The 15,585-nt window shown below is 41.5% G+C and overlaps 1 protein-coding gene across 5 annotated transcripts in view; it reads left to right on the plus strand.

The window, feature by feature from the left end:
- Positions 1–15,585, plus strand: part of LOC129178829 (SH3 and multiple ankyrin repeat domains protein 2-like) — a 324,991-nt gene that overhangs the window by 222,882 nt on the left and 86,524 nt on the right. For all 5 annotated transcript variants that reach the window (XM_054771420.1, XM_054771421.1, XM_054771422.1 and 2 more), the window contains exons 15-16: positions 221–303; positions 4,359–4,483. In XM_054771420.1, the coding sequence (XP_054627395.1) occupies positions 221–303; positions 4,359–4,483 (208 nt within the window). The remainder of the gene's footprint in view (positions 1–220; positions 304–4,358; positions 4,484–15,585) is intronic.

Genomic DNA, 15,585 nt, shown 5'->3' on the forward strand with positions numbered 1-15,585 from the left:
TGCTGTTTTTTTTGGAGATGCTGTCGTCGAGCTGCCGGGTCCGCTGCCATACGGTTTGATAGACACCAAGCCCGCTGGGGTGGGGTGGGGTCGGGGTTGCCCTGCCCCGGCTGGACTCGCTCTCCTCCAGCATGAACCTCCACTCGGCCCGGGCGTCCGTGGCCATGCTGCGAATGATGGGCTGTGCTAACGGCCGCTCTGCTCGGCATCTTCTTCACAGTGACTGCGTGGTGGACGAGAAGACGGTGGTGCTCCAGAAAAAAGAGAATGAAGGATTCGGCTTCGTTCTGCGAGGGGCAAAAGGTAATTCAGACTTTTCTGATTTTTTTCTCCCCTTTTTTTTCTGCATTCCCCTCAAGTCACCCACATGAGTTCCACCTTCGCTCATAGTAAAAAGATATGTTTGGGAATATATGGTGCCATTCTTCAAGTTTCCCACTCTGGCGAGCAACTTTATGTTTTTATCCCATTTTTTTGAGAAATGCATTTTAAGAAGGTCCCCCCACTATATTTCCAAATACTCGGACTACACAACTCCTACTATAGTGCCACGAAAAAAAAATTCTACTGCCAGTTTTGTGTTGGTTGCGTTTTGAAGCACCACCATTGAGCATCTCTCCTCAACTCATCAATTGCTGTGATGCCAGTGGCCTCACCAGGCCACATTTGCTCTAAAAATAGATAGTTTTGACTGCTGCATCGTTTTTTATGACAATTCGCACCATGTCGTAATCCACATTGCATTTCACTACCGTGCAGAGCGATTGGCCTATGTCGTGGTTACAGTCAGGAGATTCATGTAGTGTTTCATGCTCCCGTTTTTAAGACAGAGGAAGAAAGGGGGAGGAACGGCAGGGATGGAGGGAGAGGAAAGAGGGATTTGCCTTGAAAAACAAGTGGAATGTTCTCGTCATTCTGTCACACACTGCTATCACCCCGAGGAACTGACCCAGCCTTGCTTATCCGGCTAGGGGTTGAGCGAACACACGCGCATGCACACACACGCACACACACATTCTCTGATGCTTGAGCTGTCACATAGGCTTACATCCTCTTTTGCTCTGTGCTTTTCTGCTGTTGTTTGCTTTCTGCCCGTCTCCCATCCTTTTTCTGCTCTGTCCATATCTCTGTGTCAGCTTCACGGATACCTAAAGAAACATACTCATCCCCGTCATGTAATGCACGGACATGCTTGTGGGTTGTCTGTCTTAGTCGGAGAATGAGCTTATGGGAAGTGTCACATGTCACCGTGTCACAATATTTTGTAACCTCCCTGAGAGCATGTGAAGGATGCTGCAACTCAGCAGCCCAAACAACGATAGAAGTCAGAGGGGAATATTGATAAATTAATAGCAAATTCAGTAACATCACAGTCCGTTCTGGAACCAATTAACCGCGATAAATGAGGGATTACTGTATATCTAATATCTCATTGTAGCGTCGAGGGGAGGCGCCGCCGGAGTACCCAGCATGCCTTGCGGGCACTCTGTAATTAACGGATCAAGTTACGTCTTTGTTGTTAGCGCTTAGCCGTCGGTACCCATGTAGAATGGTAGTTCATTGTTATGTGTTAACTTACCCGTTAGGTGCTGTTTATTATTTGGTTCATACTGTTTGTAAGACTTATTGTTCTGTATTGTTGCATTGCATTGTCAAGCTAGTTGTTGGCTTTTGCTTGCAAGAAGTCTGACCATTTCCTGCGCGACTAATGACCGCCACAATATTGATGCACTGATGCGATACAATGCATGGCCAAGTTAGTTGTGGCGAGCGCGTGTGAGCTGTGTTAAGAAGCGGAGTTACGAAGCCATCTGCTATTATAATGTGTCTGTGAGTGAGGGTGTACAGGTAACGACAAATCTATCCGTGGCGGTCCAAACGCAATCACTCATTGACTGTTTTACTTTGAAGCCGCCTTCAATGCTTCCGTTCACTGAAATGGAATTAAAAGTGCTGTGTTTAGACTATTTTCTTCCAAAGAAAAATCGTATAACAAAACTAAACAACTACACAACAACATTAGGTACACACACACAATGTAATGAAAGCCAGTACAAGAGCTGTTATCTAAAAGTATCCCATTAAAATATAATTATGCTCAGTTTTGACACACATACACAATAACAATATATTTATTATTGTTTGCTGTGATATAGAACTGCACTGCATCATGCAAAGAGCTGTATCCAATATATCAACTCTTATTCAGCAAATTAAGCTGACAGGAATATCAGAAACATTTAGCAGTATGATATATAATGAGAGGATTTTGCCGTGCATTAATTTAAATAAAATGTAAGTGCATTGCTTAGATGATGCATTGAGCTTGATGGAAACACACTGTTTTACCTCACTACTCTTTGTTACATGCTGAGGGAAGCATAAACGACTCAGTGGCAACGCAGATGTTATTACTAAGTTGACTGCAAAATATTTGGATTAATGGTGATGGTTGTGAGAATACAGTAATCCCTTGTTTATCACGTTTAATTAGTTCCAGACCCGACAGTTTTTAACATTAGTATACCGTAAAGCACCGTGTATAAACAACACTTTTTTTTCACTGGTAAGAAGCAAAAAATCGGGGTGTGGTTTATACACAATGACAGGTCTGTGACCAGACGCAGAAATTGACTACAAGTCCATTTTAGAATAGCCGTCTGTGGGTCAGACAGTTGCTTTGACTTTAGTGCCCTCTGCTGTAGAGTTGCTGAAAATGCTTGTGTATGCAACTAACTTACAGTATCTGGGGGCTGTCTGTATTTTCACACAGTGAAACGATCTCTATATACACTGAAGCTAACCTAAGCTTCCAATGTAAAATACAATACAACGTTGGAGTTTATTCAAATTCACACTGAAGCAATGCAATAAATAATAATAGAGAAAAAGAGAAGCAGTGAAAGATCAGATATCAAAACATCTCTGAAAATTGCAAATTTCTTTATTTTGATTTTTTATTATTATTATTATGATTAATCTGTGCTTAGCCATAATATTAAAGATCTAGATGCCGAAGTTCAGATTTCTCCTTTATTCTTCTTTTTGAAATTGCTTAGTACCTTTTACGCATGTTGATTTGAGATGAAAGAGTTGGCAAGCATTTATGAACTAAAATGTTTTTTTCCCCGCCGTGAGCCTGAAAATGGGGGTGTGTGCGGTTAATGCACGGGTGCGGTTTATACACGGTGCTTTACGGTAGTCACATTTATACTCATATTACCCAATATAGTAGACATTATAACAAAATAAGACACAAATATGTGTGTCACTTTAATTGTGGACATGAGGTGACGTCGATGGTTCAGAGTTGAGTTTTAGGTTGCCGTGGGTTATGGCCGCAACAGCAGCCCTTATTAGGAATTATTTTGCCTGTTGGGAGATGATTCAAACCTGCAGTTAAAAGCCAGTTGTTCCGACGATCACGTCTGGTGCTTGTGTGTCTCACCGAACATTACAGTAACATTACTGACACCTAGCGACCAGTGTAGAACATCTTTCAATGCATCTTCTGAATGCCTTATACTTTATTTCATTTTGCCATATTTATGCTTGCAAATGCTTCATTTAGGCACAAACAAAACAAATGTTCCCCACAGTTCCCCCGCAGATCCCCACAAACAAACTTGCTTAAATATGGATATTGCTTGACTAATAATAGGCCGTATAAAACAGCATGATTTTTTTTATTAAAATATTTTTGAAAAACTGTGATGGAGTGAAGCCGCAAAAATTTGAAGCGCGACGTGGCGAGGAATTGTGGCACGCGGTTTTCGTCCTGTGAAATGAAACGAAAACAGAGAACAAACTACAGTGGTTCAGCAGTTTAGTTTTGGGTGCCTGGTTTAGCAGGACCAGGCACCCAAACAAGCGAGAAATGAAAATAGCAGAGAGACGTCTCATTGACAGATATTTTCTATGGATAAGATTTGGGATTAAGGATTTTCTCAGTTGAATCTGATTCATTTGATTTAGTCAATGGTCGACTAATAGTCAAATGTTTTTGTTTGTTTTGTTTTTTTAATTTCAAGAGCAGAGTTAATGAGGATTCCGACAAATAAACAGATCTCATTTGTTACTTTTTCCACCTCAAAAAAAAAAGGCTGAACAAATAAACATAAACAGTACGTTAATTTATTTAGTGACACTGAAAGCAAGATGAACAAAACCGTTCTCCGTCTCTCAGCACAAATCAGAAAAGTGCACATAGAATAGGAACCACCTTTTCAAAATATTTCCACACTTGAATGATTTTTTTTTAGTAGCCATTATGAGCCAATAAGTCCATCGGTGATGACGGTCATGCTGGTTTGTTGTTTGCATGTAACATTTCCCTTTGTCTTCCTGTTTCTGTAAAGCGGATACGCCCATTGAGGAGTTTACTCCGACCCCGGCCTTCCCGGCACTGCAGTATCTGGAGTCGGTGGATGAAGGAGGAGTGGCATGGCAGGCGGGGCTCAGGACAGGGGACTTCCTCATCGAGGTAAGAGCTGCTGCTTTACTGGAGCTCTCTTTTTGTCTTGGTTGTCCTTGAGCCTCAGCTGCTTGTAGAACTTCCACTGGCACAGAAATGAGGGTAACAGGTGAGGTGTCGTCTGTCAATAAAATGACAAGGCACAAATATTGTTGATTAATAAGCATTTTGCGTCTTCTTGTCATGATTGTCTTTGCTAATGTAAGATGTTTCTCCCATAGTAGTCAGCAAAGTGATATAAATCTATTTGCATCCTACTGTGTTTATATGCAGGTTTCTCTAGGTAGGGTTTTTGTTGTCCTACTTAGAAAGTACACTGAGTTTTCTTGTGGCATTTTAGACCTTGCTTGTGCAAATGCTAACTGCTGCCACTTTTGCTTGGCGTAGTGGCTCATCAACTGAAGAAAACCCTTTCGAGCATACCAAAAGATAGTCGTGCAGTGAATTAGTCTTGATGCTTGTCAGCTTTATTTTGTGCTATTGAGGCTGGTGTGCGTGTGCTAGCTCTCTATATGGCAAAGTCAACATCTGACAACATACTAGCCGTGTGCAAATGTTAAAACACTGTGATGCTCTCTTATGATACTGCACCCAAAAGATAACACCGTCAAAATAGAGTAGACACAGCAACACCAGGTTCTTTCGCTCAGATTCAGAGAAATGTGTATTAAAACAAAGCATATTACAGTGGATACACTGGCACATTGGAGATTCAGCATTTACAGCCTCGCAAAATTGTGGATTGGTAAACAATGTATCAGAAAACACATCTCATTCACTGTAAGTGCATACTCATTTATAAATACGTGATAATGTTAAAAAGCCCACATCTTTTGTTTATGTTTATGTCTTTATGCTTTACTGATGTTTTTCATCAAGTTCAGATTTCGCACTTTGTTCGGCGGTCCTTAAAGTTGTGTGCTGAGGCGCAAAGTTCAGCTTCCACAGTCAATTTGGCCTCAAAACTTTTAGTGAGGTAAACAGAAGTTAATGTATGATTGTAAGTCCTTACTGGAATTACAGCAGGGTCATCACTCATTCATTAGTGGTAGTAGCTATTTTAAATGTGTTTAATTAGTATGTGAGGCATAGTTAGGGCTTAAACCTGGATTGTGTTGCGAGTGAACAATGGCAATTGAAGAGAAAAGGGGAGCGTTCTGGAGCTGAATCTAAACAAATAATTGCAACAGTCACTTTTATTGCAAGTGTTGATCAGAAAGCTAGTGGGAGGGTTTGGAGGGGAAAGAGCGAACCATGTGTTAAAAATAAACATGTTTATGGTTTATCAATTACTTGCAGCCATTCGCTGGTAGTCCCAGGTGTAACCCCTCCAAAAACCAGGACTTGCTGTATTTGTTTTGGTCTCTCATTAGCTTAGTTTACTCTCAAAGTTCATTACCATGTACTTGTTTGAAAATCACATCATTTCCATTCAGACTTGTAATTATAGCACTAGTAAGACGGGGTGGTGTCATAAACAAACTTGGCAAGTAATGCTGTGTAGCAAATATTGTATCTTATTGGGAGAACCGGGGGATACATCACATTCGTAGTCGTCCATTGCTGAAATTTTTTTATGAACAGAAAGTAATTTAAACTTTAATTTCATAATCAGAATTTAAAGTTTACTCTTTCATGAACTGAATTTGAACATTCATGTTGTAATAGAGGGCCGCACGGTGGTCATGTGGTTAGCATGTTGGCCACACCGTCGTGAAGATCTAGGTTCCAATCTCCGTTGGGCATCTCTGTGTGGAGTTTGCATGTTCTCCCCGTGCATGCGTGGGTTTTCTCCGGGCACTCTGGTTTCCTCCCCTTTTTTTCCCCTACAAAACATGCATGTTAGGTTCATTAGCGACTCTAAATTGCCCATAGGTATGAATGTGAGTGTGAATGGTTGTTTGTCTATATGTGTCCTGCGATTGACTGGCGACCAGTCCAGGGTGTACCCCGTCTCTCGCCTGAAGTCAGTTGGGATAGGTTCCAGCATACCCGCGACCCTAGTGAGGATAGGCGGCATAGAAAGTGGATGGATGGATGTTGTAATAGGTTGAACAATTGTTATGGTACCATCATAGAATTATAAACATTATATTATAGTCCACAACAGCCATCACCAAATAGCGGACCTCATCCGGACCCAGTAATGGCCCTTTGCAGACCCATGACCAATGAAAGTGAAATGGAACTATAACATAATAATATTAACATATAATCATGCTAGCGGACGTATCACCGCGGCAGATTGTGGGCATAATGACGTCAGTTATTAGGCTCAGGCGACGGCAAATGCGGTGACGTCATTCAAACTGAGCCAATTAAATTGTTTACTTCCAGAGAAGTGAATGAGAGAATCATGGCTTGCTTCAAAGTAAGAAAAGTTAATCGAGAAAACTGAACATTTGAAAGTGAATTGATGAACTAAATCCAGTACAAAATTGCTGTGTCTCATGCTGTGAAACTGTAGTGCTGGTCAAAAGCAGGAATGTGACACGCCATTATGAAACAAAACAAAGATCATTCGGGGGGAAGTGTCGACTGAACTCTGAGAGCGCGAATAACATAGCTTGTAGCCCAGTGTGAAAAATTTACTACAAAAAAATCAAATAAAAATAAATTGTTGTAGACCTCTTTTATGCAGTAGGTATCTGTTAATCACTTATGGCGTGATTTAGCAAAACATAGTTGGAGGTGGAGCAAAACAAAACAAAATCCCATTGCAGTGTCTCTTTTTGAGCTTTTCTTATGACTTCATTCACAACCGTGTCTCATGTAAGCAGCTCTGCAATGGAAATAGGTTTATTTTGTTTTCCTGCTCAATGGCGCATCAAATGAGAACAAAGTTTATCTGTGTGTGCCTTTCTCGCTCTCTGTGTCTGCGCCCCACTCCTTTGTTCAAAATCTAAGGCATATTATTCCTATTGACCCCTTTAGTCATTTAATCCAGTGGTCTCCAACCTTTTTTGACCCACGGACCGGCTTGTGTTCCCACAAATCTCCCGCAGGCCGGGCAGGGGTGGGGTTCGTACATTATAGCGATCTAATTTATCTTATTTATGATGTATTGTGTAAAACTAAGACATGAATAACATCAAATTAAAAGCACAAAATGAATGCCAACCCACAATCCACCAGTTCAAGTCCCAGGCAAGTTTTTCCAGAGAGATTATTACATCGCTGTTTGACGTGTGTGGTAAAAGGCAGTGCGCTAGCATGAATTAACTTGAGACAAATGTGCACATTAGCACTCAATAAGTCATCAAAACTTACCTTTATGCATTCCCACATAGTATCAGCATTTGAGACTAAATATGAGGTGAAAGAAAAATGGTAAAAATGCAGTAGTAGTCTATCTGTGCCGCATGAGATAAAGTTAGCACACGCACAACGGAAATGCGTCAAGTGAGACGGATGTAACAGAGAGAATCCGGACACTTTTCAAAATAAAACATTAAAAAAATGAAATAATGGAAATTATTTTTTCTTTCTGTGCGGCCCAGTACCAAATGAACCACGGCCCGGTACCGGGCTGCGGCCCGGGGGTTGGGGACCACTGATCTAATCCATTGATTCTCAACTGGTGGGTCGCAATCCAAAAGTGTCACCTCGCTTTCTTGCCTGTACTATTTGCACGCCAGGCCGCCACGAGGTGCGTGCCATGTTTATGTTAATGGGAGACGTCAAGAGTGGGGACTTAATGTGCCGTCTGTCTAACACACAGCTGCAGATATCTGTTGAAGAAGAGCATGCCATATAGAGAGAGACAGCGTGTTACCGCTGCAGCTCATGTTGTGTTGCAAATAGTCCCTTTAAATATAACATATGTGAGAAGTTTGAATTGAAACATTTTTGCAATTTGGGTCACTGCTTGTGGGCCGCACTGTCTAGCGGTTAGCATGTTGGCCACACAGTCCGGAGATCGGGAAGACCTGGGTTCAAATCTCCGTTGGGCATTTCTGTGTGGAGTTTGCATGTTCGCCTCGTGCGTGCGTGGGTTTTCTCCAGGTACTCCGGTTTCCTCCCACATTCCAAAAACATGCATGTTAGGTTAATTGGAGACTCTAAATTGTCCATAGGTATGAATGTGAGCGTGAATGGTTGTTTGTTTTTATGATCCCTGCGATTGGCTGGTGACCAGTCCAGGGTGTACCCCGCCTGTCGCCCGAAGTTAGCTGGGATAGTCTCCAGCATTCCCCTGCGACCTTAATGAGGAGAAGCGGTATAGAAAAAGGATGGATGGATGGATGGATGGATGGATGGATGGATGGATGGATGGATGGATGGATGGGTCACTGCGTGTCACTAAGGGGCGATGGTGGACCCGCAGCCAAACCAGTTTGGAACCACTGATCTAATCAGCCTACCTCTGTCATAAGTCACAACTGCAGATGCCTCTTTGTATGAAGGGCTGAAAAATTAATGTATGAAAATGTAATGTTCACAGCTGCACAGCCTCTAGCTTGTAAGCGTTACAGCTCATAGTATTTAATTAGGGTAAACAAAATAGCCCTGCTGTGACTGATAACAACCACTGTACTTATTTTCATTCAGAGGATGTTTGTTTCAGCTGTGTTCTTGTGTACGTATATGTTTTAGTTTATTTGGGGAAGTGCAACTACAGTACACAAGGCCAGTGCTTCTTAAACGCCACCCAGTGGGCCACAAAAATCTTTCCCTTTTGCACCTGTGGGCTGTGGAGGGCCGCAAGACCGCTTACCTTATCAAATAAATAGACCACAGATTACAAATGACAAATTACATTACTGACAAGATGCCCAGTTAAAATACAGATTCCAACCACTTGGTGGCAGTAATGCGTCAGTCAGTTCTTTAACAAGCACCAATAAACAGAAGAAGACAGCTACAAGCTTGTCGCAAGAGTTATGGAAAATTGTTTAAACGTCTTTAATGCCGCATCTGTCACCGGCAATAGGATTTTCAATGAACCAGTCAGGGGGGAAAAAACCCTTTTTCTGAAACTAGTGACTGCGCTTTCCAGTGATAAATGGGTCATCAGTGGGACTGCACACAGCAGCTCTAGAAAGACAAGGCTTTCATGCAAAGAATAGTGCTGCACATAAATCACGATCTTGATTTACTGACTCTCCTCAAAGTCACTCAACATCGCTGGATGATGTCACATTGTCTAATTTTCAAAAATGACCATGACACGTGTGTATGTAATTGTAATGGACGCCATCGGAGAGAGGAGTAACATTGTGGGGAAAAACAAAAAGTGAGTAAAAAACATGAAAAGCAAAACAAATATGTTTAGAACTGCGAAGAAACTTTCTTCTGTCGCTTGTTTTTGTCGTTATTTTAATACCACAAACAAGACTGAGCCGCTTCTGAGTGCTTTTAGATGGGGAGAGCCCCACAGTGCCACCCGCTGTTTGCTGAGAAATACGTGTTCTCATGTCTCCTCCGTAAGTCTCCGATAACACATGAAGAAGTCGCTAGATTTGTTGCTCGTCGCTTTTTTGAAAAAGAGTATGTAGAAGGCTCTGAATACTCGCTAAATATAGTTGGCAACATCGATCCCTCCTTCTTATTCTCCAGCAGACCAGGTGCGTATGCGCTGTGTCAAGAAGCAGAGTTACAATGCATACCGCCATGTTTATGACCTGTCTTATTTCTATTGAACGTGCTTCCTGTCATGGTTAGGTATTGCAATGGTGGTGCTAGGGTCCAAACGTACTACAGCACCACCTTATGGAATAATGGTTCATTATGTAACAATGTAATACATTTTCACGTCATTATGTAATAACACCGCATTTTGTGATGTCGTACTTTGTAATAAAATTCCTGAATGTTTTTTGTAAAAAACGTTTACGCATTATGTAATAACTTTTGCAATATGGTACAAGTGAATTTGGTTAGTATTTCACCTGGCTTTGCAGCTATACAACTAAACTGTAACCACATAACACTATTTAAGTACATTTTTGACACATTAACATGAATATCATAACCTAATAAGTCACAAATGTCATCGTTTAATCACTTGTGTGTAGCTTTTTCTCCTTTTGGTCAACTAATTCACTTTGTTTGAAACTCCTTTTAAGTGACATTTATGGGGACAACGTGCAAAGTAAGTACGTTTGGACACCTCTTGATTCTAGTTTCACAGTTGAGCAGCAGTGGTGACGTCACCATCCAGCACGGCGTGTTTAGGTCAAAACATATGCTTACGTATGCAGAAGCAATAAATGGCGCGCACTTGCTTGCGAGTTTCATTGAGCGACCAATGAGTGGACAGGATGCTAATCAGTACGCTATACTTGCTCTGTCAGATTTCCCGGAGCTATTTGACATAAAAAAAAAGAATATAGAGATATATAAGAAAAAAGCAGCAGCTTGGGACCTTGTTGGCGCCAGAGTAAACATATCTGGTAAGTTTACATTAATTTACACGGATATTTATGTAAGTTTATCTTCAAAACTAGCAAGATCCGGTACTAGCAAGAGTCCTTGATCAACACCAGCCGCTTTTACCACTGAACGCTAAACTACGTGGAAGGGGCGTCCCTGCTGACCGCATGAAGCCATCGGCCATCTTGCTTCACCCAAAAAAGCACACACGCATACACATACATGTATCTTCATTCACTACATTTATTATGGTTCGGTATAGAAATTAACACAAATTAACAAAAATTCCATTGAAACAGAGTAAATTTACTTGACCCAAATCTCAAAATTTCCCTCCAGTTTAAGGTTTTCGTACCTCTATGGTGTGAAATTACAATGCATAACAACTCAGTGTTCACAAGGTATTTGTTATGATAAGGATCTACGTAGTATCAAAGTTAAATGCAACGCATACCTTTAGAAGAGTCAAATATTGTTGGAACTGCATTTTGTCGTAATCTAACAGTCTGGCCGGTCCTGTCGAAGTTCTCCTCGGTGAAATGACTTGAACAGAGTTGCCATCTGGCTGCAGGAATCCACCTGTCTCTCCGCATATTTACTACCCATTGCTTTAGAAGTTGAGCATTGCAGTGTGGAAATCTAAAAGAGAATAAGGGGTAATGTACAACTACTTAGATGAAAAGATGCTTACAGATTTAAAGTATCTATTTTTTTTACTATTTTTATTATTTATAAGCATTTACCTACCTGTGAAATGTAAGTCCCTTCTCGCGATTTTCACGAGTATCACGATTTGTGCAATTAATAGCAGCACAAGACGGCATCTCAAACTCCTCTTAGTTGTTAGCCTTTCTTGTTTTGAGTGAAACAACATGGCGACTTTTATAGTTCCGGTGTCTTCAAGCCTCCAATGCGCAGCAAGCGATCGGGGCCATTCCACGTATAGAGTTCAGTGGCTTTCACTCCTCTGAACTACTTTGATACCCCGAAATTCCCTGCACATCTGACAGCCAATCAAACTGTGGGAGACTCGTACAATACACTCTGGATGTGAATGCGTTGCTCACCTGTGTAGCTGGTCACAATCGCTTGTCTCCTCCCATGAATGCATGGTTTTGTACGCGATGGCACCCGTAAAGGTAAAAGTTACATTAAGCCCCGGTCACACCGCCCGAACTTTGCTGTAGCGTCCCTGGAGCGGTGAAAAAAATCATCACCGCTCGTAACCACGCACAAAATGGGAAAAAAAATAGAAAACACCGGCGTTGTCCTAGCGGTGCACCGCTGAAGCCGCCGTTGCTTTAGTGTTGGTTTAATGGAAGCGAACGTTGGTTTAGCGGTGACGCGAGCGTTGATAGAGCGGCGTTCTGCGCATGCGGGCTGGTGGCATCCTCATTGTTCTGTGGGTGGTGTCGAATAAACAAGCCTACTAGTTATTTATGACTTTAATCGCCAGGTCTGCTCGCATGCATCATACAGCTCCACACTCACACAACGGTTGGTCCCATTCACAGTCCCACAGTGCCCTCTACTGGTCAACATGTAGCAGTATAAATATAATGTGTCTGAAAACACTACACTCATGAAGGCTCATTCCACAGCTCCACCATCAGCTTGTCATAGCCATGGTAGTACAGTTTTACTGTAACTTTGAGCAAATTCGATATAACTGAGGTCTGCACTCAACGGCTATTCCAAATGGGCTCTTGGCCCATTTCTCCCCGTATTAATAGCCAAATTATGCTCCGCCTCCGACACCTCCATACCAACGGCAAACCAAAGTTCATCACCACAATGGATCGCTGCTTCATCGCTGCTTCAAAGGGCAAAGCTGGCGAAGCAGCAGTGGTCCAGCGTTCAAGATTTCTGAGTTGGCGTAGCGGACCCAAGCGTCCACGAACTTCCGTCTAGCGGCGCCAAACTTTGACTGGGCGTTGTTGGAGCGGTGATTAACTTTGCTGTAGCGGAAAATTGCCCGCTCCTTACCAATATTGGCAATATTTTGTGCAGCTCAAAACTTTCGGAGCGGTCGGAGGGACCATCAGCGGTGGCTGAGCATATACGGCGTTGCCTTAACGGGGGCCAACTTCTGTTAAACGGTGGTGCGCGGTTACGAGCCGTGATGAATTTTTTTCACCGTTCCGGGGACGCTACAGCAAAGTTTGGGCGGTGTGACCGGGGCTTTAGATGTTCATTTCTTTCATCATTTTCTGCATGTAAAACTACAGTTATTCTCTGTAAAATGTATTTTGTATTCATATTTTTGGGTGTCTGGAGCAGACTCATTGCATTTACATGATTTCTTTTGGAAAAAATTTATTTGATTTTTGTATTTTGGGTTTTCACCATCAATTGGCACTCCAACACATTAAAAAACATTGGACCTCATTCACAAACCTAACTTGAGAACAAATTCCTTCTTAAGTCCCACATCTTTAAGTGTGTTGTCATGATTGTTGATTTGGACGCGTGTGAACAATCATGCACAAATTTTAAGAACCACTTGTCATTCCCGCTTTATTTCTTAAAAAGCTCTCGATGAACAAATGTAAGAAAATGATGAAGTGCTGTATTGGTTAATCAGGCCCAACATATTTTAATTTTGAACAGTCCTATTTCACAAATTCCATCTGTATAAGACTAATTGCGTTGGAAATAGGGAAAACATCATATTTCAGAAATTAATGTCACTGTCAAAGTGGCAATTAAATCCAGCTTAGATGCTCATTAAACAAAAACAAAGAGGTTTGGGTGCGACAAAACGCTCAGCATTCACTTCCCAGAGACGGTGGCTGAATCAGCTCCAGATAATTACCATCTATTTTGTTTCCTGATAAGCAAACCAGGATGGAAGCAGCAATGGCCGCTGTGGCGAGTGTCTATATTTGGTTCATGAAATGTGCTGCTGAAATATAAAAAGCTACATGGATGCTACCAGCTACATCTGATAGTCTTCTCTTGATTTCCTCTCTACAAAGAAAATGGTGCCTGTTTATCCCATCCCGTAGTTGTCATAATATTGTAGTGATGCTGTTACTACCACAGCTGCAATTTTAGCTGCAAAACAGGAGAATTGCAATGAATATAGTAATCCCTTGTTTATTGCTCATAATCGCTTCCAGACCAGACCGTGATAAGTGAATTTCCGTGAATTTCTCTGTTCATACATGGAATATTATCAGAATCATGACATAGAAAACATGTTTACAACCTTTTTAACATGATTAGAGTCCTCTAGACATGAAATAACACCCCTATAGTGACCTTTACACTCCTTTTATCCAACATAGTAGACATAATGACAGAAAATAAGACATAAATAGACTCGTGCTCGGGTGTTAATATTAGGATTTTACTCTCTTAATACTTTGTCTTTATTCTTGTAAAATTACTGCTCTTTTTTCAATTTTTACTGTTGCTTTTTTTTGTTTTCTTGTTTAATTGTATTGTTACAATGTGCAAATAAAGAACAGCGACAGGTCCTAAATGGCCCGCGGTCCGCACTTTGAACACCCCTGATTTTGCCCTTTTTCATGCTTGAAATTGCTTGAATTGATATATTTTTCAAAAAACATGATAGAGTAAAGGCGCACAATTGGAAGCATGAAGTGTCAAGGGATTACTGTAATTGATTTTTCCTATAGTGTGTGTCAGATCAGTTGTGTTCATAGACAGCATTTAAGTCATCATTTAAGTTGAATTCACATGTTTTGAGTGAGTTTTCTGGGATTTCCACGCAAACTAAGATAGATTTATAGGTACTTTATTAATCTCCAAGAGAAATGCAACAAATTGTACTTTGGAATTAAGAGTACAAAGTGAGTGATAAGAATATCCACGTACTGTTTTTCTTTGCATTTCTGTGTATTTAGACCACACATGTTTGTGTATATGTGCCCTGAGATTGGCTGGTGACCAGTTCAGGGTGGGTGTACCCCGCCTCTCGCTCGAAGTCAGCTGGGATAGGCCCCGGCATACCCCCGCGACACTAATGAGGATAAGCGGCATAGAAAATAAATGGATGGATGGATAGACCACATACACACGTATGCTTGTCACAATAACAAATTTTGCTGGTCGATAATTGTGCTCCAAATTATCGTCGATAGTTGATTTTATCGAAAACCATTTTTTAAGACCAATTTTTCAGTAATTGTCATGAGGTGTACTACACATTTGAACCACTAGAGAGTACTCAAGTATAGTGTACGGTGTACCTGCGTGAGACATTAGCTTGACACAGAAGTTGTCTGTACGTATGTTTTTGCAATGTAGCCAGCGACACTGTTTGTGAGAGCGCACCATTTTACACTGTTTTTTAAGGTGTTTTTTAGGTGTTCGAGGCACCTACATCTGTAGTTTTTTTTTCTCAGTTGAGAAGACTGTCCGTGTCGGGCGTCTGTGTTCATGCGCTCACCGTGTTTATTCTGTTTAAAACCAAAATGTTCCCACATTGTGGCTGTCGGCTGTGGCATTCGCCTCAAAAACCATCGCTTCTGCGCCTTCGAAATGTTAGCGTATGCTGCCTCACGAAGCTCACTGCTAAACCCTCTGTATCCGCTCACTAGTAGTTGGAATTGCACTGCTGTTGATGTGTTCAGGCCAGAAAAAAAAGTTATAAAAGCGTCAGACTCTGCGTAACTCTGTGGGGAGCTAGACTGTGCCGCCGTCTGTTTTCATAACAGAGAGCCGTGGCTTGCTATGATAGGCATGCGTTAATTACGCTCAGACATTTT

This window comes from Dunckerocampus dactyliophorus, chromosome 3, assembly GCF_027744805.1.
Source record: "Dunckerocampus dactyliophorus isolate RoL2022-P2 chromosome 3, RoL_Ddac_1.1, whole genome shotgun sequence".
NCBI lineage: Eukaryota > Metazoa > Chordata > Actinopteri > Syngnathiformes > Syngnathidae > Dunckerocampus > Dunckerocampus dactyliophorus.